This window comes from Microtus ochrogaster, chromosome 4 (genome assembly GCF_000317375.1).
Source record: "Microtus ochrogaster isolate Prairie Vole_2 chromosome 4, MicOch1.0, whole genome shotgun sequence".
Classification (NCBI taxonomy): domain Eukaryota; kingdom Metazoa; phylum Chordata; class Mammalia; order Rodentia; family Cricetidae; genus Microtus; species Microtus ochrogaster.
This window is the reverse complement of record NC_022011.1, coordinates 83,308,534-83,334,166: the sequence shown is the minus strand read 5'-3', so window position 1 is coordinate 83,334,166 and position 25,633 is coordinate 83,308,534. Positions and strand designations below refer to the sequence as shown.

General features: G+C 39.0%; 1 protein-coding gene across 2 annotated transcripts in view; it reads left to right on the top strand.

Moving 5' to 3' along the window:
- Positions 1 to 25,633, top strand: part of Chn1 (chimerin 1) — a 154,854-nt gene that overhangs the window by 43,582 nt on the left and 85,639 nt on the right. Inside the window, exons 2-5 of one of the 2 annotated variants that reach the window (XM_005346583.2) lie at positions 1,835 to 1,873; positions 6,268 to 6,323; positions 11,174 to 11,205; positions 14,294 to 14,407. In XM_005346583.2, coding sequence (XP_005346640.1) covers positions 1,835 to 1,873; positions 6,268 to 6,323; positions 11,174 to 11,205; positions 14,294 to 14,407 — 241 coding nt within the window. Of the gene's footprint in view, positions 1 to 1,834; positions 1,874 to 6,267; positions 6,324 to 11,173; positions 11,206 to 14,293; positions 14,408 to 25,633 lie in introns of those variants that run through there. The other variant, XM_013345934.1, reaches the window with a different exon arrangement.

The window sequence follows — 25,633 nt, the reverse complement described above, 5'->3', positions numbered from 1 at the left end:
ATTAAAGGTCTGGGCCAGTACCCCTCACTTTAGTTACCATTTTTTACATTCACCTAACCTGAATGGTTTCTTAAGTAATTGCTTATTATTTGTAGTCAGTTTTCATAATTCACAGGGTGTGTATTTATAAATTTGACTGCTTACTAACATTGTTGGCAACTGAAACAATTGCTCAACATTTTCTCAGTCATTTGTGAATATTCTCAGCCCTGTAAACCTTTGAGCCCTGTGACCTGCCTGTGACCAGCTATGAGTTTCTCCTCCTTTCAGCTTTCCTTTTGCTTTTGCAAAGCATTCTCCTGTTTTTTAGCATTTCTGTTAGTAGTTGTATGGATAAACTGCCCGTGTGGTGTTCCTGAGTGTGAGAAGGCTGTGATCTGTCTCAGAGAGAGTATACACGTTAGACACACTGCTCATAGGACGAGTGCTGAGGCATGGAATTCAGTGTTAACCAGGCAGCAGTGTATAGAAAGGGATCTCTGAAGAGAAACACACAAGGCAAGTCATGTACTGATTGCTTGATGAAAATGCTGTGGCCAGAAACAGAATTTGATCTCTGTGCTTCTCCTAAGAGCTGTGGTTTATTACTTCTTCTCAATTCAGTGTGGTGGAGATTTTATCTGTTGGAGCAAATAAGGACAGTCCACTCTTTACTTGCCTTGTGACTCATTATTTATTCATTCATGCAGCTTTTCTTGTTCTTTAAGCAGGTGTATTTTAATGCTTCCCCAGGTTGCTAAGCGATTTCTACACAACTCAAGAATTTCACATTTTATGTCCTAAGTCCATGTTGATAGTTTGCTCTGTTCTCTGACAGTGTTTGTGTGATTTATAATAACACATCATAAACCTAGTGAGATGTTGCATTTTAAAGGTTGGGAATTGAGAGCTGGATGTTTTGATTCTGTGATCATTTTACTGAAGTGTCAGGTTTACCCTCAATAAACTTTCCAGGATCTTTCTTGCCTCCCTGGGGACAGGATCTCCTAATGGGTTCATTTTAGATGTCAGTAGAGCCAGGTATGTGACTGGCCGCATCTTTCCACACCAGAACTGTTTTGTCTGTTCCTTTGACTCCATAGTCTTGCAGAGGCTTTGGCTGGCAAACAACTCCTTAGCTGTCCATGGTCAGTGAGAATCTAGAGCACACTTGGCTCTTTGCCTTTCTGTAATTTATCTTCTCTTCACATGCCTGGATTTCCAGCTCCTTCCGCTGCATCCTGAAACTCAAATAGAGTGAGAGAAATGGATTGAAGAGCAGATGTTCACATCCTGTTTGCTGTTGGTCCCTGGGGACATGCTCTTCCATGGGAGCGATTCTCATTTCCTGGTTTTCACTGTCCAGGACATTTGACCACGAGGATTTGTTCCTGCACTCTCCTCTCTTCATGTTAGTGATTAGCTAGCTCTAAAAGAGTTCTCAGAATTAGTGGGGGAAAGCAGAGACATCTGTGAAGGTTAGCATCATGGAGTCAGCTGAATTGGAAAGGAAAGTCTAATAATATGAGGAATTTTGGGGGCGAAATAAGCACTAAGCCTAAACATGGTTTTATTGACTACTACTTGATGGATATAAGAAATGATTATGAGAAGTCAGAATCAACTGTTTTTTTATGTTGTACAACTGAGTAGACACAATAACTTTCTTTTAAATTTTTTAAAAACAGTATTTTAAGAAAGTAAGGATCAAAGCTAAAAAAAAAATCTTTGCATTTTAGTGCCTAGCACTAAGACAGATAGAACATAGCCAGTATATGTACCATGTTAGTTAATGATTGAAGCATCTTATTTAAGTAATATTCAGTAATATTAACTTGGTAATCTATTCTTTCAGATACGGATGAATACAGACCTCCTGTTTGGAAATCTTACTGTAAGTATACAAATAAATTTTATTGTGTAGATTTTAGTGTTTTTGTAAGTAATGTAAATATTCACAACAAAGTTTGGGATTAATATAAAAGGGATATTTGTGGTGAATGTGTTTCTACAAAGCTCTGTGTGGTTTACTGTCTGGAGAGCAACTCACCTGTTTTAGTGTACAGAATCCCATGTAGATGATTTGTTTGAACAGCCGATAAAGCTAATGCATGGAGAAACTAATAATTTGAGCAATTTAATTATTCTGATCTCAATTCTTTATGTGACAAAAGGAATATATATGATAAATGTGGGGTCTATCTTAAAAGAATTTAAGTCAGTAAAAGAAGGTAAAAAATTATTTAAAAGTGCTTTCTCAAAATATAAAAGGGGTGTGTGTGTGTGTGTGTTTGTATAGCTGACAATTTTGTTGACAGTTTTGGATTAAAAGTGAATTCAGAATCTTTCTTTGATATGACTTATATCTGGTTATTTAAAAAGAACTTCTGAAAATTTAATCAGAATCTGTACTTCACTTTTTTGTATGTGCTTTTTTTTTTTTTTGGTTTTTCGAGACAGGGTTTCTCTGTGGTTTTGGAGCCTGTCCTGGAACTAGCTCTTGTAGACCAGGCTGGTCTCGAACTCACAGAGATCCTCCTGCCTCTGCCTCCCGAGTGCTGGGATTAAAGGCGTGCGCCAACTCTGCCCTGCTGTATGTGCTTTTTAAACTTAAGTGGGTGATTTACTGTCAGATGTTGTGTTGGGTTTTGGTGGGATACATCTTTTCACGGTGTGAGTCTATAGGAAACTAATTATTCACTGTGATTCTTTAGAAATAGTTACATTTTATTCACTTGCTTTGGTTGTGTGTGTGTGTGTGTGTAGCGTGTGTGTCTGCATGTGTGCACGTGTTGTGGTGTAGCATGCATATAGAAGTCAGAGGACAGTTTGTGGGAGTTGATTTTCTCCTCCTGTGCGGTTGCTGGCCTCTGCCACCCTCTGAGCCATCATACTGTCTCTTACTGAAAGTTTGAGACAGTTATTTTTCCTCTGTTCTGTGTGTTTTCCTCTTCGGGAATAATTAAACTTATAAAAACACAGAAACAAAAAAAACCTGAAAAAATTATAAACCAATAGGGGAACAGAATTGTGTTTAGTGCCATTCTTAAACAAACATAAGCATGGCAGTCAGCAAATGAGTGCCGCATGTGCTGGGAGGAGCAGGGGGGGGGGGGGAGGTAGATGTGCCTTGTGGGGAGCAGCTCAGAACTGGCTGTTTTGTTGTTGCCACGGACCACTCTGAACCTGCTGCTGTCACAGCTGAGGTTTGTGTTTTAAGAGAAATGGGAATTTCCTGTTGCTTTTATTTTTGAAACAAATTTAAACCGAAAGCAAACAAACCATATGTGAGCTGATTTTGACTTTAAGATACTAACTTGTGATCCCTGAATTTGATTGTTGTTATTGCTAGGGACTGAGAATTTTATTAATAATTCTTTAAGCATTGACACTTCTAACATACGTTAAGTTCTTTTTTTTTTTTTTTTGGTTTTTTGAGACAGGGTTTCTCTGTGGTTTTGTAGCCTGTCCTGGAACTAGCTCTTGTAGACCAGGCTGGTCTCGAACTCACAAAGATCCGCCTGCCTCTGCCTCCCAAGTGCTGGGATTAAAGGCGTGCGCCACCACCGCCCAGCTCATACGTTAAGTTCTATACTTGTCTATCCTGTCATCTTGAATTTAGCTAAAAACTCCCCACAAATAAGTAAATGATTGCCAATTTTAACTCAGTTATGTTTCAATTCAAATTATCAGAAGTTCTAAACTAAGGGAAAAATGACTGAATTAATTAGACCTATTATTTTGGAAGAGAGCAGGCATACAGTCTTGCTATGTATGTAGGCTTGACTAACTTGGTACTCATTATGTAGCCCAGATTGGACTTGAACTCATAATAATCCTCCTGCTTCAGTCTTACGAGTTTTGGGTTTATAGATTTGTGCCACCACACTTGGCTTGTGTGTGTAATTATTATTATTTTGTTCTTGTTCTGTTTTTATTTTTTGTTTTTTGAGACACAGTTTTTCTATGTAGCCCTGGCTGACTTGGATCTTGCTCTGTAGTCCTGGCTGACCTAAAACTCAGAGATCCATCTGCCTCTGCCTCCTGAGTGCTTGGATTAAAGGTGTGTGCCACCACCACCTGGCAGTTTGTATATAATTTTTTAATGAAACTTTTCACAGGTGTACTGTGAATATAAACCTGCTGTATTTGACTATCAAATGTCCATATACATATAGATTTTGCATATTATTACTTCAGGAGGTGTTTTATCTAGAGACTTTTCTCCAAGTAAAAGAGTAATAGAACCATGCCATTTGGGGCTATTAGAAGTACTGAAAGAAAATGAAAATGAATATACACAATTTATTATTAGGAAAAACACAGGGGTGAAACCATCCCCGTTCTTTTGTATGATGTTGTCACCCCTTTATTTTTATTGGCTTTTCTTACTGTTTACTTACTAGATAGGCAGATGTTTACTAATTATAACAGAAACTTCAGCCTGTGTGCGTGGGGTCACATTTACTTTGGTTCTAATGGTACTTTTTTAACCTTCTTGACTATGGCTCAGTTGCCATAATTGGAGTTTTATAGGTGACGGTACTTTCTGTAACATTTATTTGACAGGGAAGACAACATTATAGACAAAAGTAGAGTTATGAACTGGATTTTAACCTTGTCATTATGCTTACCACTAAGGAGCCGTGGGCATGACTGTCTCACATGGCGTTTGTCTCCTTGTAGGTGGAGACATAGAGCTCTCTCTGAGTGATGCACACATCCTCCGTGTCAGGCCCAGTGATTTCGGTGTTCTTTTCTTTCTTCTGCATGTCAGAATTATGCCCCTCACATCCTCCCTTTAGTCTGTAGGTTCACAGGCCACAGGAGTACTTTAGATGAAGTAAGGTATGTTTCAGGACTGACCATTTGGAATTGATAATCAAGTGATACGCTCTTCCTTGGGGAAGACTGTTCCCCACTGCTCTCACCATTCCTTAGTTGCCTGTACTCAGTTCCTGTTACATCATGGCATTATCCAGGTACTATATCCTACTGATGAACTCGAAATACATCCAGAATCAGACATTACTGTAGTAAGCTTCATATTTTAGTATTAATTATCAACATATAATGCTCTTTATGATATGTTTCCTGTCCAGCAGGGATTATTGTGAATGTTTCACGTGTAGTTAAGTAGCAGTAGAGAACACCAATGTGTTCTGTATTTGTTCTAACTATATGTGTTTATATTATCTAATTGTATATATTCACATATATTTCCATGATATATATAAATAAATTACAATGGCCAGAGATGGAACCTATAAAATGATACTTCATTCAAATGAGTCATGCATTATCTGAAGTCCTAGATTTCTGGATAGTTTGATGATGTTGACAACTATAAAGTATTGCAGTATTAATTTAAGTTCATTTACCTATGATTGCACATTTAGAAACAGGAAAAAAGCAATCTCAAGAGATGAACTCCCTTCCTCTGACAGCCACGATTCTGTAATTTAAAACCTAGTGTAAGACTGGAAAAGGTCGTGCTCTCAGTTCAGATTTCGTGCATCCTTCGGCCAGGTGCCTCAGTGTCCCATTCTTTCTTGTGCTGAATCTGCCCATATTGAGTAAGTCCTAGGAACTTGGTCTCTGAAAGTTTGTTTTTAAGGAGATTATATTTGAAAATAGAAGTTTGCAATAAAAGTAAGGAGAAAAATAGTGTGTATTCTAACTTCTGACCTATAACTCCTTATCTTAGTCTCGTGCTTGACTGTAATGTGCTTTAAGCAGTGAAGTATTACTGGTTTCTATTAGGAAAAACAAAGAGTGTAAAAATTAGAGTACCAACTTATTCTAGAACAGTGCTTATCAGCTGCGACCCTTTAATACAGTTTCTCATGTTGTGACCCCAACCAGAAAATCATTTTCATTATGACTTTGTAATTGTAATTTTGCTACTGTTACGAATTGTAAATGTCTGTGTTTCCTGATGGTATTAAGCAATCCCTGTGAAATGGTGGTTTGACCCTCAAAGGGGTTGTGATCTACAGGTTGAGAAACACTATTCTAGAAGATATTTGTCTGGATTATGATTATGTACAGCCTTGATTGTTCTATAAGATATTTGTGTGGATTATGATTTTTCTGCTTGTGTTCTCCTAAAATTTGATAACTTTTAATTTGGTTGACAGTCTTTGTTTTGTTCATAACAAATTTATATTTAGCAACAAAAAGGATATAACTGTTTTCTTATAAGTATAAAAAACAGCCAATTTATTCTAGCATGTTCCTAAATCCTGTATAAGGGAAAATAACACTTTGATGTCTACCTTCTTGTAGTGTACCAGCTGCAGCAGGAAGCCCCTCACCCTCGAAGGGTCACCTGTACTCGTGAGGTGGGTGTGCCGCACACAGCACAGCATAGCCTTTCCTTCCTCTGTTTCCCAAGACTGACCTTCCTTGGAGGCTTGTCTGGGGGTGTAGCCATTCGCTCTGGTTCATTGTATTAGTGGCCTCATGGGACATGTATGCTGTTTACAACATTATATAAAACATGTTTGTATAGTTTTAAATTATTTTAATTTTCTTTAGCTAATTACAGGTTGTTCTTACATTTTAAAATTCCAGCCAGGCAGTGGTGGCACAGCCCAGCACTCAGGAGGCAGATCTCTGAGTTTGAGGCCAACCTGGTCTACAGAGCAAGTTCCAAGACAGACTCCAAAGCTACAAAGAAACCCTGTTGAAAAAACAAACAAACAAAAGTTTTATTCCTTATTTATTATAATGAACTTGAAAATTTCATTGTAGAATTATTGAATTATTTCTTTTATTAAAAGATTTAAATCATAATGATAATGTAAAAAGTGAACAAAAATTGAGCCAGATATGTGACCTTTAATCCCAACACATGGAAGGCAGAGGCAGGCAGACCTCTGAGTTCCAGACCTCCCTGTCTACATAACAAGTTATACACAAACACACATGCAAACAAATACACACACACACACACACACACAACCTAGAAAGAGGGGGCTGGATATGGGTCGATGCCATGTAAATACATTGTATACATGTATGAAATTACAAAAGAGTAAAAAGAGAAAGCACTTCAACAAAATAAGCAAGCAACATGGATAATTACCTAGGAAAGGTATTTTCATATAATATGAAAAGATGCAAACAGCCTACTCCAAATACCCACACAAAAAGCTCACAGAAAAATCATGGAGTCTATTTTGTGTTGGCCAACTACTTTTGGGCATGGGTCCTGTCCTGAATGTGGTTGGTATACTTAGTGAAGAAAACTGACTTTCCCTGTGCCAGTAGGTAGCCATTGCAAGTATCTTCTTGGTTGGGGTGGGACAGTGTCCACTTCCAGTCTCAGTGCTGGGGTCTTGTCTTGTTTGAACCTGTGCTAGTCTTGTGCATGTTGCTCAGTCCCTGTGAGTTCATATGTGTATCAGCCTCGTGTCTGGGAGACACTACTTTCTTGGAGTCATTCACATGCCTGGGTCTTAAAAGATCTTTCAGCTTCCTCTTCTGAATGGACCTTAAGGGGATGTATATAACGATGGCATCTCATTTAAGATTGAGTCTCTCACTCTCTCACACTGTCCAGTTGTGGGTCTCTGTGCTAATTAACATGTACTGCAAGAAGCAGCTTCTCTGTTGAGAGTTGAACAAGACACTGATCTCTGGGTATAGAAATGTACCATTAGGTGTTATTTTTATAGCTATATTCCTTTTGCAATATAATATGTGAATGTTAGCTTTTATTCTGTATATTTGTGTGTTTATCTAAATAACCACAGTTTAAACCAGTGTTTAAATAGCTAGTAAGGGACCTGGGGGACAGGGAAGGGATCTTCCAAAGGAGGTGAAATATAGTGTTCCAAAGAGATACAGGGAAAACTAGAATAGAATTAAATCAGGATGGGTATGGGAGAGTAGGGTAAAAAAGGGAATTTGGGAAGCGACAGCTAACACTAAAGACATTTGAAAAGCCATATGGAAACTTACTAATGTAGAAGCTTCCTAAAGTATATGCATATATGAAAGAAATTTAAATGGAGACACCATGTAAGGGGCGAGACAATGCTCCAACCAGACAGACATATTATGCCACCAAGTAAAACCTCCAGTGCCAAGAATGGGCTGCATCTTGTTGCCAAAGACTCCCATAAACTCTCCCAATCATCAAAAGTTATTGCCACAGCTATTCGTTACCTTCTACCCCCCAGACGACAAGGCCCTATTGCTGACAATTCCGTTTATATCATCAGACATGGATAACTTGAGCTGGTACCCAACTAGAAGCTTCACCTCAACTGACCAAAGTAGCTTAACCTCAACTGACTAATGTTTATGATACTAGAAGGTACTTTGCATGCTACCGGAGGAGAAAAGTAATTATCATTATTACCCTTTGACCTATAGCAGTGACCACATGCAAGATATGTTGATCTGGTAATATCATATATGTTATGGGAATAGGTGACCACTTTTTATTTATTTATTTATTTTGGATTTCTCTGTATAGATTTGAAGCCTATCGGAACTCCTGTCGCTGCCTCCTGAGTGCTGGGATTAAAGACTTGAGCCACCACAGCCTGGCCACTTTTTTTAAAAAAATTGAATTTAATTTCACTCCATGATATAGTACCCATACCTGATACTGCTAAAGTGTTCAAGACCTGAGACTAGACATTTATGTTTTTATTCCTTCAATCGATTAACCAGTATTCGCCGAGGGACTGCTTTCTGCTAGATCCTCAGAATTCAAGTTAAAGCAATATCTCTCTCCCAGAAGAACCTAGAGTCTCCATAGGGAGTGGAGCAGATTAGCCAATAGGACCAATTGGCTAATGTATCTGGTGTTTGTGAGGTTTTTTTTTTTTTGGTTGGTTTTTGTTATGTTTTGTTTTGTGTTTTTGTTTTGCCCCTTGCAGGGAAGTTGTAGTAGAGAGGCAAAAGATCTATCTATATAGGCAAAAAATAATAAAAAATGTTTTATGTCCTAAATATAGAGTTTAGACCTTGTCCTTGTAGTCATAGAAGTAAAGGTATTTTAGGCACTAAAGCATATTAGGCTAGAGCATGTGGCTGCAGTGTGGAAGGTGGGTTAGGAAGGTAGATGGACATTTGAAGGCAAACAGACTGTGGTGTGGGACAATTGTCTATATTCTGTCAATTATGTTCTAATAAACACTGATTGGCCAGTAACCAGGCAGGAAGTATAGGCAGAACAACCAGACAGGAAGTAGAGGTGAGCCAATGGAACAGGAGAATTCTGGGAAGGAGGAAGACCATTCCTCCCCAGTCCCACCCCAACCACAGAACAAGGAAGATGTGATTGCCCTGCTGAAAAAAGATACCAAGCCACGTGGCTAACATAGATAAGAATAATGGGTTAATATAAGTTGTAAGAGTTAATAAGAAGCCTGAGCTAATGGGCCAATCAATTTATAACTAAAGTAGACCTCTGTGTGACTTCTTTGGGACCTAATGACTGTGGGAACTGGGCAGGGCAGAAAACCTCAGTCAACAGACTGTTTTATGAGTTTGTTGTCATACTTCTCAGGATGCATGGAAGGACCTATATCACTATTTGACTATTAATAGGAATCCCAGTATTAATTTGATCTCTACCATTTGGACAGACAGTATTTTTAATAACAAGTGTAACTTTCCCTGCTACTCAGTTTCCTCTTGTATCATATAGTCCAGCACCTGTGCTACTTGGTGCCTGTCCAAAGGAAATGAATTCATTGTTAAGACATATCTACACTCTGATGTTTTGCTGTATTAGTCACAGTGGCTAGTCAGTGGATGATGCAATACTGTATTTCACACCAAACATAGCCTTTAAAAGAAGTAAGTCCTATATTTGCAACATCATGGGTGAACCTGGAGTGCATTATATTAAGTGAAATAAACCAGGCAGAGAAAGTCAAACAGTCATAATCTCACTCTGTAGAATCTAGACCGCTCAGTGCAGAGGACCACAGTGTGGGTAGTAGTTATAGATGCTGGAGTGGCTGGTTACTGGAAAGGTGTTGGTTAAGAATACAGTATTTCAGTTCAAATAGAATACTTTGGGAGTACAGCTTTTAAATATGTGAGGTAATGCATGTTAATTATTTTAGCCATTCCACAATGTACATCTGGTGTGGGAAGTCCTTCTGTACATGTGTTGCTTTTATTGGTTAATGAATAAAGAATCTGTCTGGCCTGTGATAAGGTAGAGTAGAGCTAGGTGGGAAAACGAAACTGAACTCTGGGAGAAAGGCGGCAGAGTCAGAGAGATGTCATGTAGCTATCCTTAGGCCATTTGCTACTCCTGTACTTTCTCTTTTCCTCCTTGTTAACAAACTACCTATGACAACAAAACTGTTTTATTGTGTTTCTCACCTTTACGTTGTATTCTCAGAATTGGACAGTTTTGGTTTTAATTCAGTGATGTCTCCTGCATATAAAAATAGGTATGGGCTGACAAGATGGCTCAGGGGGTAAAGGCACCTGCTGATGACCTGAGTTCAAGCCCTGAGACCCACATGATAGAAGGAGAGAGCCACCTCCTGCAAGTTGTCCTCTGACCTCTCTGCTCATGGTGGAGCATTCACCCCTCTCCTCCCCTCCCAGACACACAAGCACAAATAATGTAAATAATTTTCTTAGAAAATGAAAAATGCCTATCACGTGTTTTCTTTTTACTATTTCTGGAATGAATTGAGTGATTTCCCTCTATCTACCTATCTACCCAATAGGAACTCCTCAGAATCTGTGCTTCTAGATATGTCACATGCTAGGAAATGCTGTGGGCAGAGAAACTGATGGAAGCAGAAGGTTGATGCATGTTAAGATGTTTGTGACCAAATGGAGAATATAGAGCGATAGGGAGGGAGAGTGCTGGGGAGGGTGGGAAAAAAACCACCATCTGTTGTGACACTGTTATGACATTAAGTATTTTGGATATTTTATTCTTTGAATAAGTGGTTATCTTTTCTAATTCATTAGCGTCTAGAAACAAAAGATAGTTTAGTTTTACTGTTTATACACACAGAAACAGGTATAGAGAGATAAAAGATCTAATCCAGTTAACTGATAAACTTACAGTCCATCTTCTGCCTGTTATTATTACTCAGATCTCTTGATATGTGTTAGTTTATCGTATGAAAATGGTGTTGGCTTACATTGTGTATGTTTAGATTTTCATAAGTATTCATTGTTCTTCCTTTTTCTGTAGGTAGAAAACAGACCAAAGTATTACGGAAGAGAGTAAGTATGGATTATCAGAAAATACCTTGTAGGTTTATATGTGTAAAAGATACAGGTAAATGCATGCTTTTGGAAAAATACAGGATGAAAGAAATATTCTAGTTTGGTGGGATCCATTTTTCTTTATCTGATTACAGGTATAATTCTTACAGGTCTAAAATGGAAAATAAAGGCCACTATTAAAAGAAAATGCCATGACAAAGTAAATATGCTATAATGTTAAAGAAACAAGAAGCAAGCCATGTAAATGCTTACTCATAGATTAATATCAAGAAAGTGTATATATTTATGTACTAATAAATAAAACATACAAATAGATTCAATGGGTTCAGACATTTTATTATATATTGCCCCCTTTTTTCTAGTTTTCAATATTATGTAGTTTCTTTCCAAAAAAAAGTGATTTATGTTATCCAGAGACATATTAAAAAATTTTGTACACTACCTTCTGAAGATGTCTTCTTAATGCTATTTATTAAGATAGAGCATCACTGTGAAGTCCTGCTTCCTTCTGTGGTGGAATTTCTGGCATGTGCCCGTGCAGCAGTCCCCTTTTAGGTTTTACAGAATTTATATCTGAGCCGGGCGGTGGTGGCGCACGCCTTTAATCCCAGCACTCGGGAGGCAGAGGCAGGAGGATCTCTGTGAGTTCGAGACCAGCCTGGTCTACAAGAGCTAGTTCCAGGACAGGCTCCAAAACCACAGAGAAACCCTGTCTTGAAAAACAAAACAAACAAAAAAAACCCAAAAAACAGAATTTATATCTGTGTATATACATTTGCAGCTTGAGTTTTCTGCTTAATATTGGTAATGAGCATTATAACATTTTTAAAATTGACTTCGTTTTAGTTCTATGTTTGGGCAATAGGCTATACTAAAAATTACTCAAAATGTTGTTTTAATGTCTAAATTCTTAATTTTTCTTATTGAGAAATAGTAATATAGCACTTTGAACAAAAGAGTAAAAAAATCACACCCCCTCCCTTTTTCGTTTTGTTTTGTTCTTGGTTTTGTTTTTCGTGACAGGGTTTCTCTATGTAGCTTTGGAGCCTGTCCTAGAATTTGCTATGTAGATCAGGCTGACCTCCAACTCACAGAGATCCGCCTGCTTCTGCCTCCTGAGTGCTAGGATTAAAGGTGTGGGCAATCACCGGAAAGCAGATCAGTCATTCTTAACCTTCCTAATACCGTTACCCCTTGGTCCAGTTTTTATTGCTACTTCATAACTGTAATCCTGCTACTGTCACGAACTGTAATGTAAATATCTATGCTTTCCAATGGTCTTAGGCAACCCCTGTGAAAGGGTTATTCAGCCCCCAAGGGGTTGCTCTTCACAGGTTGAGAACCACTGCTCCAGATAAAAATCTTTGTTTTTCATTGGGGTAATATCAAATAACAATGTATACAGCAAGTATTTATAAATTATTTACAATTCCAGGTGTGTTTTTTTAGTCTTGGAATGGTCCATAGGCAGCCTGCCTGTGCACTGAGGTGAGAGTGATCACATAGCTGAGAACCTGCCCTTTCAGTCTTAAGAGTTACTCAGTTGCTCTCTCATCAGGAGAACTGGACACAGAGGTGGATCAGGTTTTCGGCTGGAGATTATGGGTTAGGGAGGATTACTCTCTAATGCAAATAGTAACTCTCAGAACCTCTCACTGCACACCATCTAAAGGGATACAAACATTGGACCACTTGGTATGAATCCCTTTAAGGTTCTTTAAATTTCATTATTAAAGTGTGTTCCATAATTTGAATTTGATTGCCTTTTAAGGTAATCTATCTTTGTTTTAAACAGCTAGCACATTTTGCCAACTTGATTCACTGATGGCATGGTGCATACAAAGTGCAGACAAGGGCATCACAGAACAAGTCGTGAAGACCCACTATGATGTCAGAGGTTGTCTATTCATATGTTATTACTTAGTTATTTTTCAGTAATTTTTAATGTCCTTAATGATTTCTAGGAACTATGATTTTTTTCCCTTAGGAAAATGAATGGGAGACATAGGCAAGTTTGTGTGTGGCCTGTGTTACCTTTTTTGTTGTTGTTTTGAAGACAGGGTTTCGCTGTCTGGCTGTCCTGAAAATCACTCTGTACACCAGGCTGGCCTCAATTTCACAGAGATCCTCCTGCCTCTGCTGGGATTAAAAATGTGTGCCACTACCGCCCAGTTTGTGTAGTGTTACATTTACGTCTCCTCTTCTGGATGAGACTCAGTCTCCCAGGAGTCTGCTGGGATTCAGGTCCTTTTCTGATAGTTTGTCCTTAGGTAGATAAAGATTGCTCAGAAAGACTTTTCCTGGTACTGGCTATTGTCTCGTGCTGTCAGAAGAAGATAACATACTAAAGCAACACATTTGGGGTGGCGTGGCCTGTACTCCTTTATAGTCTTTGAGTTCTAAAAGGACATGGCATATGACTTCACGAACTGAAAATCCTCATACAGGTGTAAAGTGATTCCATACTTTAGATGTTTGCTACCACTGCTGCTTTATTTTCTGTGTTCTGTATCGGGTTGTTGTAAATGAGTCTTTCCATAAAAGATGCATTTATTATTTGTGTTTATTCTTCCTTTTTTTTCTTTGTTAATGAAAGATAGGGTTTGGACAGGAAGCCAAAGCAAGTGCTGTTGCTTGTGGTCTGAGTATTCAGCAATGCACATTAAGCACATTATTGGGTGATCATGCCAATTAAAGACAGCCAGGGGCCTGGGAAGTTGCCAGCATGAACTTCCAGCCAGAAGCTTGGATCATAGCACCAACTAGGAAGAAGAAATGAGATAAACTCTGTGGATTATTCTTTAGCAAGTCCATATGGTCAAATGGTTACAGGTGTTGGATCTTGCCTTAGATGGATGTTGATTTTGCTCCCTGGCTGGGAACTAGACTCAGTAGCTACTTTGGTGCTGTTCTTATCACAGAGAAGCTGGCCAGGGGCCAGACCCATAGAATCGCAAGCACAGTTAAACTCAAGTGCTTCCTTCCACGGTGTAACTGAAAGCAACAGGTGAGGGAGAGGTCACGTTTTGTCCTGTTATATTAAAAACTGTGGAGAGCCAGGTCTCTGACTGACTTTTTTCCATAGGTTTCATGGCATGATCTCTAGAGAAGAGACTGACCAGCTCTTGAGTGTGGCTGAGGGGAGCTACCTCATCCGGGAGAGCCAGCGACAGCCGGGGACATACACTTTGGCTTTAAGGTTGGTCCTGGACCTACAATTATAACTGTGCTTCATTTAAAATCTTCTTAATAGAGGACTTTAAAGACATCCAGCAAGTAATTGAATTGGTTCTTGTTTTCTTGGGGCCTAATTACCATTTTAATAGCTTTGAGACCCTTTAAAAACTGTCCGTGAATGGTAACCCTCGGGGAGTAAGGATTCAGACACTTTAAAGCATGTTTGTTATAGTTGCTTCCTTCCGTCATTCCCTTGCTCTCTGTCTTGCTGGGTCAGCTTCCATCTATTTCTCAAATAAGGAAAGATACCAAAAGAAGTTCTTTGTAACTGATGAACCTAAAGCCAATGTCATTTCTTAAGTTGTATTTTGGTTGAAGTAACTTTTCTTGAACTCTTGGCTCTTCTCTACGATTTTGGCTGTTCCTAGCTGAAGTGTGGTGCCTAGAAACAAGTATTTCCATTGGTGCTGCACTCAGATCAGTCATAGGAGCAGAAAGACAGTAACATGGCTGTTCACTCGGCTTTCCTTGTGCCAGACTTCTAAGTGTACTTAATCTTCAAGACTATTCTCTATATTATTATTTTCACTTTACAGTTGAAGAAACAGAGGGGGCCTGGAGGTTGATTAACATTGCCAACCATGGTCACACATGCAGTAAGTTGTGCTAGTATTTTAAGTTCATCAGACTTAGATTGTGCTTTTAAATACTGCCTTCCTGCCTGCCCCAAGGCTCAAAGTAATGGCTTGTTGTCTTTGTCCCTTTCTTCCTGGGTTATCCACACTGTCCCTTTGAGGAGACTAAAGAGCTAGGGTAACTTCCTAAGGAAGTGGTGAAGAAGCCATAGCTCACAGAAGGTAGAAAGATGCCAGGGCTTTAGCCTGACTCTTCAGCTGCCTCGCCTCTATGAGTGAGCATAGAGTTCATTCTCATCCATAGACGAGGATCAATTCATCTTTCTGATAACTTGACTGATATAATTCAGTATTATTTCATACTGAATTCTGAGTCCTCTGTATTCTTGGAAAGAAGAATTTCTCATAGTATTTGTGGAACTTTGCCTTTTGATACAAATTATGACATATAACTCTCCCTTCAACTACTTGTGTTGCTTATTAATTTTAATTGTGGTATATAGGGGAAGGTATCTATTTTGGCAACCCAAATATCTTTGTTTATTTACGTACCCATTTTACCAGAAGACTGATTTGTAGAAAAATCACAGAATTACAGAAGTTTACTTTTCCAATTTTCTGGTTTTGTTTCTACTTTCTCTGCTTTGGGGGACCTCAAACACAAGACCTGTGCATCACTCAGCTGCATCTGCAGGATTTTTTTTGTTTTGTTTTTTTCTGTTTGTTTGTTTTTCTGGACAGGGTTTCTCTGCGAAGCTTTTTGGAGCCTGTCCTGGAACTTGTTCTGCAGACCAGGCTGGCTGACCTTGAGCTCACAAAGATCCGCCGCCTCTGTTTCTTGCATCTGCAGTTTTTGAGGTCAGTTTCTTTGTCTTTCTGTTCTTTAACTTTATACCAGAATTCTGCACCACTGAATTTCCATATGTGGCAGTCACATGATTGTCTAGGATAAATGAGCCTTGATGTAACAGCCAATGGACCAGGGTATCTTGGAAGGAGAAAGAACAAAATTCTGCTCCTTTGGCTGCCGTTTCCTTGTTTCTCTCTAAGATCATGTGTAAGTTCTAAGATGTCAGTAGCAGGGTGCAGTCATTGTGTAGTTTCCCCAGACTCCAGACCATCAAATATTCAAGGACCACAGATTTGATTTGGAGTAAAGTAACCCCCTGACTGCCCAAGTCTTCCTGCTCCTCCCCTTTCTGCCCTGTCATTCAGCTTCTTTGCCATCCATTGAGATTAGAGAGCAGTTGGACATTAGTTTGAAGGGAGTGATGGGTTGTTTTTCTTTGTTTTGTTTTTTTAAGACAGGGTTTTTTGGTGCAACCTTGACTGTCCTGGAACCCACTCTGTAGACTAGGCTGGCGTCGAGCTCAGATTATCTGCCTGCCTGTCTCCTGAATGCTGAGGTTAAAGTCATGTGCCACTACTCCAGAGTGTTTTTAATTGAAAAGTCTGTGAGAACCTATAGTCTGTCTTTTGTTACTGAAAATAATTTTTTTCATTACATGATTCTTACATGGAAAGAAACACTGAGTAAAGAAAGCTGTGGGCGAGGGTAGGAGAAGGAATTCATGAAGGTGTATTTTTAGTAATTTATGCATTGAAATATAACAGTCTTCACATTTTAAACTAGATGTATGGCAGGGTACTGTTAGGAAAAATATGAAATAGAAGTTGTATTGAAATGTGTTATTATTACCTCTTACTCCCACTGCAACTGATAATTCTCCCAATTCATGTCAGTTTGTCTTGTTTTTAACATAGTGTACGATCTACTTGTGGTAAATGGCTTATCTAGTTCATAGCCATCTGTGTTCATTGTGCATTTGTTGTGTTGGCCAAGGACTCTCTAAAAAAGAACAGATCTTACACCTCAGGGTCCTCAGTAGGTCCATCAAGACCAATATGTTCAAAACCGAGCTCAATGCTTTCCTTCCAGATAGTCTATTGTCTCCATCCCCCTTCTTAGCTGGCAATACTGTTATCCAGTCTGTTTTTACAGAATCTACAAGTTGTTTTGTTTTTTTCTCTTAGGTTTTAGGTCCTTGCAGCATTTATTTGCTCCTACCTTTTCTTACAGCACACACTAAATCTTTTCATCTTTTAAATTGTTTTTATTGATCTGTTATAAGGAGAGGGGGGGGGCCCTTGTTACAAGGGAGAGGCAGCCCCTTTGTTTGTCCCGGCCACCCGGCTAGCTTACACCCGAAATAACCACACAGAAATTGTATTCATAAAACACTGCTTAGCCCATTAGCTCTAGTTTCTTATAGACTAATTCTTTTTTTTTAAAGATTTATTTATTTATTATGTATACAACATTCTGCCTAGATGTATGCCCGCACACCAGAGGAGGGCGCCAAATCTCAGTACAGATGGTTTTGAACCACTATGTGGTTGCTGGGAATCGAACTCAGGACCTCCGGAAGAGCAGCCAGTGCTCTTAACCTCTGAGCCATCTCTCCAGCCCCTTATAGACTAATTCTTACATCTTAATTTAACCCATTTCTATTAATCTGTGTATCGCCATGTGACTGTGACTTACCAGCAAGATTCTAACCAGTGTCCATCTCAGGCAGAAGATCCATGGTGTCTCTCACTCTGCCCTTCTTCCCAGCATTCAGTTCTGTCTTCTCTGCCTACCTAAGTTCTGCCCTCTCAGGCCCAAAGCAGTTTCTTTATTCATTACTCAATGAAAGCAACACATAAACAGAAGAATCTCCTTACTCCCCCCCTTTCCCCTTCCCTCCCTTTCTACCCTCTCCCATGGTCCCCATGCTCCCAGTTTACTCAGGAGATCTTGTATTTTTCTAAATCCCATGTAGTTTAGATCCATGTATGTTGCTCTTAGGGTCCTTATTGTTGTCTAGGTTCTCTGGAATTGTAAATTGTAGGCTGGTTTTCTTTGCCTTATGTCTAAAGCCACTTATGAGTGAGTACATATGATATTTGTCTTTCTGGATCTGCGTTTTCTCACTCAATATGATGTTTTCTAGGGATCTATCCATTTGCTCACAAGTTTCAAGGTGTCATTGTTTTCTGCTGTGTAGTACTCCATTACCACACACTGAATCTTACAGCAAATATATAGTTTGCCTTTAAAATAAGTTTATTATTTTTAACATAAACTTCAAAAATTAACTTTGGTTTTATAATTTTCCTTTAGTGTTCTGGATCTATATCTTTTTTTGTTTAGTTGGTTTTTGGTTTTTTTCAAGACAGGGTTTTTCTGTGTAACACTACTGACTGTCCTGGAACTAGCTTTGTAGACCAGGCTGGCCTTGAACTCACTAAGACCCACTGCCTCTGCCTCCCAAGTGCTGGAATTGAAAGTGTGTACCACTACCGCCTGGCCTGACTTTTTCTATTTTATACCTTTGCATAGATCTCCAAAGCCTTAGATACTGTACTGTATTACCTAGTAATCAAGAGGAATTTCCATTTGTGTATTTCATATAGACAAGCCAGTCCTATCTCTTGGGTGTTTTCAGAAGTTACCTTTTTAATTTTATGCAATTGCTTGGATTGGTAAATGTGTGAGGATCTCCCGAGACCAGCTTTGTCTCCATAAATGATCATCCTGAAATCTCGTATAGTTGTCAGGAGTATAGACTGTCTGGGGAGACTGAGGCAGAAGGATTATTCAGGTCCAGTAGTTCAAGGCCACCCTGGCCAATAAAGTAGGGCCTAGTCTCCAGTGATTAGTAAGATTGTAGCGGTGACAGGACACAGGACTGAGAAAACATTGCTTCCTTTCATTGGCATCTCTTGTACTTCCTTCCCCAAGGGTCTCTGCAAGTAATGTAGGGTATGGGGTAGTGTCCAGATGTTCCCATGGTTGTAGTTGCCATAGTAAAAAGGGGAGCTGCTCCATTGAGTTCATAGCTTGCAGATAAGGAAAATGTGCTGTTTGGTACTTACTATGATCTGCCTGTTTCCCAGTGATTTGGAGGCTTCCTGTGTGTTAATTTGACGTTTGGATTAATTACAGTTTAAGGAAGTAAACATGAAGTAATATAATGTAACTTAAGAAATTCAGCTGAAAACATGCTTTTCTAGTGATTTTTTTAAAAAATATTTATTTATTTATTTATTTATTATGTATACAATATTCTGTCTGTGTGTATGTCTGCAGGCCAGAAGAGGGCACCAGACCTCATTACAGATGGTTGTGAGCCACCATGTGGTTGCTGGGAAATGAACTTGGAACCTCCAGAAGAGCAGCCAGTGCTCTTACCCTCTGAGCCATCTCTCCAGCCCCCGACAGTCTGTATCTTGAGGGTTAAGAAAGATCACCTGAGTATATAATCACAAGGGCAAGCTGCGTGTGGCACAAACAAGTTTTTCCTTAGAGGCATAGAAACAACATCAAGTTGTAATGAGGAGTCTGCAGTGAAGGGCCATGAAAGCACATTTCAAGAACAATTCCAGCTGGGCAGTGGTGGCACACGCCTGTAATTCCAGCACTCAGGAGACCAAGGCAGGTGGATCTTCATGGGTTCAAGACCAGACTGGTCTACAAAGAAAGTTCCAGGACAGTCAGAGCTGTTGCACAGAGAAATCCTGTCTCCAAAAACCGAACAACAATAAAAAAAGAACAATTCCATGTTGTTGAAGAAACTGGGGTCATAAGACTCTTGCTTTTTTTTTTTTTTTTTTTGAGTTTTCTCACACTCAGAATTCTACTCATGGGACTCCATCCTTCGACCATGTTCCAGCAGCAACTCACTTCAACTTAAACAACAAAAAAAACAACTTGTCTTTTATTTGAGAAATTCTACTTTTACTGAAATTGGGTAAATGTGAGAAGCTGTTTATAACTCAACAAATGTATTACTCACAGTTTATGCCAATAGCTATGTATGTTCTCACCCCAAGTAACTAAAGTGTGCAGACAGGTAAGATTACTGCTGAACATTATTCTTGTTGTTGTTCCCCTGAGCCAAGCATTTAATTCAGGGCACACTTGCTTGGATTCTGTCCAAGAGTTTTCTTGGAAATAGCAAACACAAAATAACAACAAAGCCCCAAGAAACATATAACAGTGTCAGATGTTTAACCAGATACAGGATTAAATCTGGTGTGATTAAATCGCTGGGTTCTGTTACTGTGTTTCCTCTGATATAATGAATGCCTTGTTAGCAGTAGCTTTAGCCTCTGAGTTTAATTTTACTTAGGAGAAAAATCTTAAGTATATGTTTACAATAAGGAATAAGGCCAAATGAATCATTTAAAATGAATAGATTGAAAAACAAAATGAAGATCAGAGAAAATAAGAAGTTAAGATTTTAAAAATTTTATTACAAAATAATGGCTCTCCCTGCTAGAACTTTTCAAATAAAATGATACTGCACATTTGAAGTCTGACAGACTTGGGCTCGGGTTATCTACCTGTTTTATATATGTGTGTATATGTATATGAACATATTATATATTTATGCATTAATACACACACACACACACACATACTTACCTTTGAAGTTTGAGTTCCTGCTTTGTAAAACAAGAGTAACAGACATGGTACTTTTCAGAAGAGGTGATTTTAAACTATATTAATCCTTCTTTGCAGAATTTTGATTTCTATCCGTTGAGATGCTTTTACCTATAAGTATCTGATCCTCAAAATCAGATACTTATCACAGCTCTACTGGCTTCAGTGTGAAATGATTTAAGGAAATACCATTAGTGCTACAGATGTGTAATGATGGCTTGGATGTCAGTATGCTTGTGGTGTAACAAAGGACTTGTGATCCCCTGTTTCTGTTAATGGATAATCAGCTTCACTATAAGGTTAGGTTTCATTTGGGTAGTTGCCATACCAGAGTTGTATGCTTCCCTTTTTATCCCCAGTGAGAGTATATCCAGGAGTCTTTCCTGTATTTGCAGTGTGCAAGCTTCCCTTCAGGATGGTAAGATGAATTCAGGTCAAGCCTACCCAGACCAGAGCCTGGAGCATCTGCAGAGAAGTACAAGTAGACCCTGAGTGCCTGTCTAGCTAGGACTGTTCCTGGTACTGTGTAGTGCCTCTTCTGGAAGAGGACTATTGTAGGGAACTGAGTGAGCACATAAAATGTAGGGGTTGGTTTGGTTTGGTTTTGTAGGGGAGGGATGGGAAACGGATACCAGTAAGTACAGCTTATTTTCTTATGTAAATAATGTAGGGGTTGGTAGGCTGTAGCCATTAAGGGAGTTCTTGTTAGGCACTGAGGATTGACCCATAGCATAATTCTCAAAACTTAAAGTCCTCAGTGCTGGGGATTGGACCCATCTGTAAAGTGCTTGCTGGACAAACATGGGGGGCCTGTGTTTGGATATCCTGAACTCATGTAAGAAGCTAGGCACAGGGGCTGGAGAGATGGCTCAGAGGTTGAGAGCATTGCCTGCTCTTCCAAAGGTCCTGAGTTCAATTCCCAGCAACCACATGGTGGCTCAGAACCATCTGTAATGGGGTCTGCTGGCCTGCAGGCATACACACAGACAGAATATTATATACATAATAAATAAATAAATAAATATTTAAAAAAAACAAAAAAAAAAAAAAGAAGCTAGGCACAGCAGATATACCTTAGCCCTGGCACTGACTGGAGCCAGGCAGAGCTGGGGCACACTGACCAGCCAGTATAGCTGAACTGATAGGCTGCATTCAGTGAGTGAAGAAAGGAGACATTTCAGGCAGCTCCAGATATGATGGCTCTGGCCTCCATGGGCATCCACACATGTGCATACCCACATAAGACACAAACATATAATTAAAAATTTTTAAAAAGAAAAGGTGGAAAAATATTAAAATGAGCATTTGGGAAGGAAGGAAGTGTAAAACAACATGGAATGTTTGGTGTTGAGGCAGATATGGATCAGGGATACAGGAAACAGAGCAGTAAAAGTCAGGATGCTGTGGTAACTCACACTGAGAATTTATTTTTCCTCTAAGAAATGGTAGCCATTGAAGGTTTCTAGTAGAGACCTTAGCTTGCAGTTTAATCAAAGCAATAAGAATGTTGAGTGATTGGGCAGCAGAGGCAGGCAGATCTCTGTGCATTCAAGACCAGCCTTGCCTATAGAGTTAGTTCCAGAAAAGCCAGGTCTACACAGTGAAACCCTGTCTCAAAAATAAAGAAAAAAAGAAAGAGAAAAAAGGAGGGACGTTGAGTGGAATGAGCGTCTGTAACTTTCTCCAGAATTACTGTGGATGTGGAGTGTTGATGATGCAGCCCAGGATGCCATGTATGCCAGGCAACGTTGACCATGCCCCAAGCATGTATATATATGTATATGTGGCTTGGCCTTGCTGGAGATGAAGCCCACAGTCTAGAAAATTAATTTACTAAGCAGTTTTCATTTGGTTATAAAGATCTTTTAAAGGGTTTCTTAATAACTTATAGATTTACTTTGAGAAGATGTGTTAAACTCCAAATTTGGCAACTCCAGAAATATTTCTGTTAATCTGAGTCATTTTAGCGTCTCTAAATTGGGAGAAGAACACGATGTCATATGTGCAGGAATCTTGATAATTCCCCAAATCTGGATTCAGACCTTCCCAGGACAGATTTGGACATGTGCCAGAAGATGCTCAGAGCCGCAGTGCTTGCTACTTCCTCATTTGTGTCATGCACCAAGATGGGAATTATTTGGAAATTTTTAAATAATGGAAAACAAGATTTTAAGACCAAAAGGCATGTTTAGACAAATTATATTTTCTTTTAAAATACATCACACTTCTTATTTGATAAATTCTGAAGCATATATAGCCTATGTTAATCTGAAAAATAAAATTATACAGCACAGTATATGTAGCATCATCCTACTTATGTAAAATTATGTATCTGTGGTGCATATGTAAGTAGAGTTGTCTAAGAAAATAATCACAAAAATATCCAGGGTTTAGCTGAGCATTGAACTTAAAGATGGTTTTTATTTTGTACCTTTTAAGTTCATTGATTTTGTTTTCACCAACTTTGTATATCATTTTCTAATCAGAAAAAAATCAATGGGGCTGTTTTCTTTTTAGAAAAAAATAATATTAATTATAACCTTAAGCAAAAATGAAAGTCAGTATATCTTAAATATATGAGGATTATAAACTTAACAACTTCAGTGTTTGATCAGAAGAATGTTTGGTTGGCAGTTGGGGGAGAGGGCACAGGCAGTGTCTGAGAATCTGCACGGCCTGTGTAAGAGGAGCCCTGTCCAGTGCTGGCAGTGGTAATTGTTGCATGGAGATAGTGGGAGATGCCGTGTGTCCTATCTGCCGTAAGCGTCATCAGTTGGATGTCTCCCTTGCGGTACTCCTCAGGGCCGTGAGGATTGATGGGATTCTTGTCTCGAGGTAGTAGTCGAGTATACTTTGGGAGAGTCTGCATTCAACATTTTGATTCAGCTTTTCTCTTGCAGCCAAGCAATCCTCTGATGATTGCTCCCCATGCAGTTGGTTCACAAGGAGAGAAAACTGCAAATAGCTAGGCTGGTTGCTAAGATCCTTGGCATTAGTTATCATTCTCAGCTAGCAAATTAGTATTAAGGGCTTGGAGACAGAGGCGGCGAGAACTCCTGGGTCAGAGTTCTTCTGTCTGCTGAGGACGTCCAAAGGCCTCGCTGCTCCTGCACTTCACTTCTTCTCAGACCCTCTTTTCATCAGCCAACAAAAAGACGACTTGCTAAAGTGTCAAGTTGATAGGAAAATAAGCTGAGCGAGTAGCTTTTCTTCCTCTCTCACCAACCTCCCTTTCCAGCCAAAAAGGCCTTGGCTCATCCCAGGTGCGCTGAAGCATCTCCTCTTGGCAGCCAAGCATGGCTCTGTGTACTAAGAGTTGCAGGGTCTTTCTAACTCTCCAGGCAATGCATGTCATTTCATATGAACAAAATCAAATAATATGTGATGTTAAATAGCTGATTTCTTTTCATGATGTTTTTAGGTTTTATCTGTCTCGTGGTATGTGTCAGATTTTATTCCTTTTTATTAATAAATAATAACAAATATTCCAGGATATGAGAACACTTCTTTTTGTTTATTCACTTACCAGTTAAAAGACATTTGTATTGTTCCCACTTTCCTGGCTTCTGTGGTTAATGTTGTTATAAATACAACAATCATGAATGTACAAATTTTATGAAGAAATCTGGTTTTGTATTTTGAATATATTCTTAAGAATTAAATGATTGGGTCTTATTATAAATTAAAAACAATTTGGGGGTCTTGGGCATATGCTTCATTGATAAAAATCTGTGTTCAGCAGACCAGAGACCCTAGCAGCAGCAACAAAAAAAGTTTTGAAGGACTGCCAAATTATTTCCCAAGATGACTACACTAGTGCAGTTCTGTAGCAAAGAAGGAAGTTGAGTCCAGCTTTCCCTTGCCAGCGCTTCACGTGCCTTTGGTGTAGACTTGCTGTATGGAGTGGTATCATGTTATGGTTTTGATTTGTACCTCACTCTGAAATGGTACTTCATTTTTAAAATTTTGATTATTGTCATGGTTTATATTCACTGGTGGTCTGTCTTCAGATCTCACTTGTCTTAGATGTGTATAAAGCAATAGGTTTAAGATGGAAGCTGAAGAGTTTTGTGAGCCATCTGCAGTGGGTGCTGAGAGCAGAGCCCCAGTTCTCTGGAATGTGCTCTGATCTGCTGGCCATCTCCGCCAGCCCCCAGTACATTTCAAAACCAATGGACAGAAATTTGGTTCAGTGAGGATTCTCTGAGCTGTTGCTTTGCCAAGGAGAACTAGAATCTGACCTGGGTTTCTGCTTGGAGGTGAAGTAGGAAGTATCTAAATTCTCTTTAAGACTTGCTTTCGAGGAACCAGGCACAGCCTTGGAATATGTTCATAACGTGATTCCTTTTCTTTGAAAACAAAACCCCACAAATTTGGGAAATCCAGACATTGTATTAATAGCCCTAATCATCTTATAAATATAACTATTCTCCAGATCCCTTAACAGGCATTCTAGTATTTTGTGTGTTGTAACGCTTGGCGTTTCTCAGCCTATTTTGTATCATGGCAGCCATGGAAAGAATGCTGATGGGTGGCACCTTGGAGATAAATGCACAAGGCAGGCCTGGCCATATGTGCTGACCCAAGGACTCCAGTAGATCCACTTTGGTATCCTTGAAGGCTCAATGGATTTAGTATCTTGTAATTTGTCATTTCTGTTCATGGCAACCAGTTGGAAAATTCAGTTTTGTCTATAAAGTAAGTCCATATAGTACATGCTAGTGGTTTGGGGTTTGTTGCTTCTTTGAATTTTCTTTTGCAGTTAATAGATGAGAAAGCTGAGGCATAGCTGTTACAGCACAAAAAACCTAAGAAACAGAAGTTCAGCTTTTAAAACAGCAGCTTGACTAATAATGAAACACATAATATGTATTACAAGTGGGTATGGCACATGAGTAAACAGTTTTTAAAAAATTGGAGCTCTTAAAAATTAATATTTTAAAAATAGTGACACATTATCATCTTTATAAAGCCGAGAAACGATTGTTTAATGCTTTTAAAGATAGTAATTATACCAACTAAATCTCAAGGGCTAAATTTTCACTTCTCCCAAAGGAGGAAAGCCAAATTAAGTGTGTTCAAAATTTAATGATTTAAACTAAAATTCTACTGTAAGATCGCT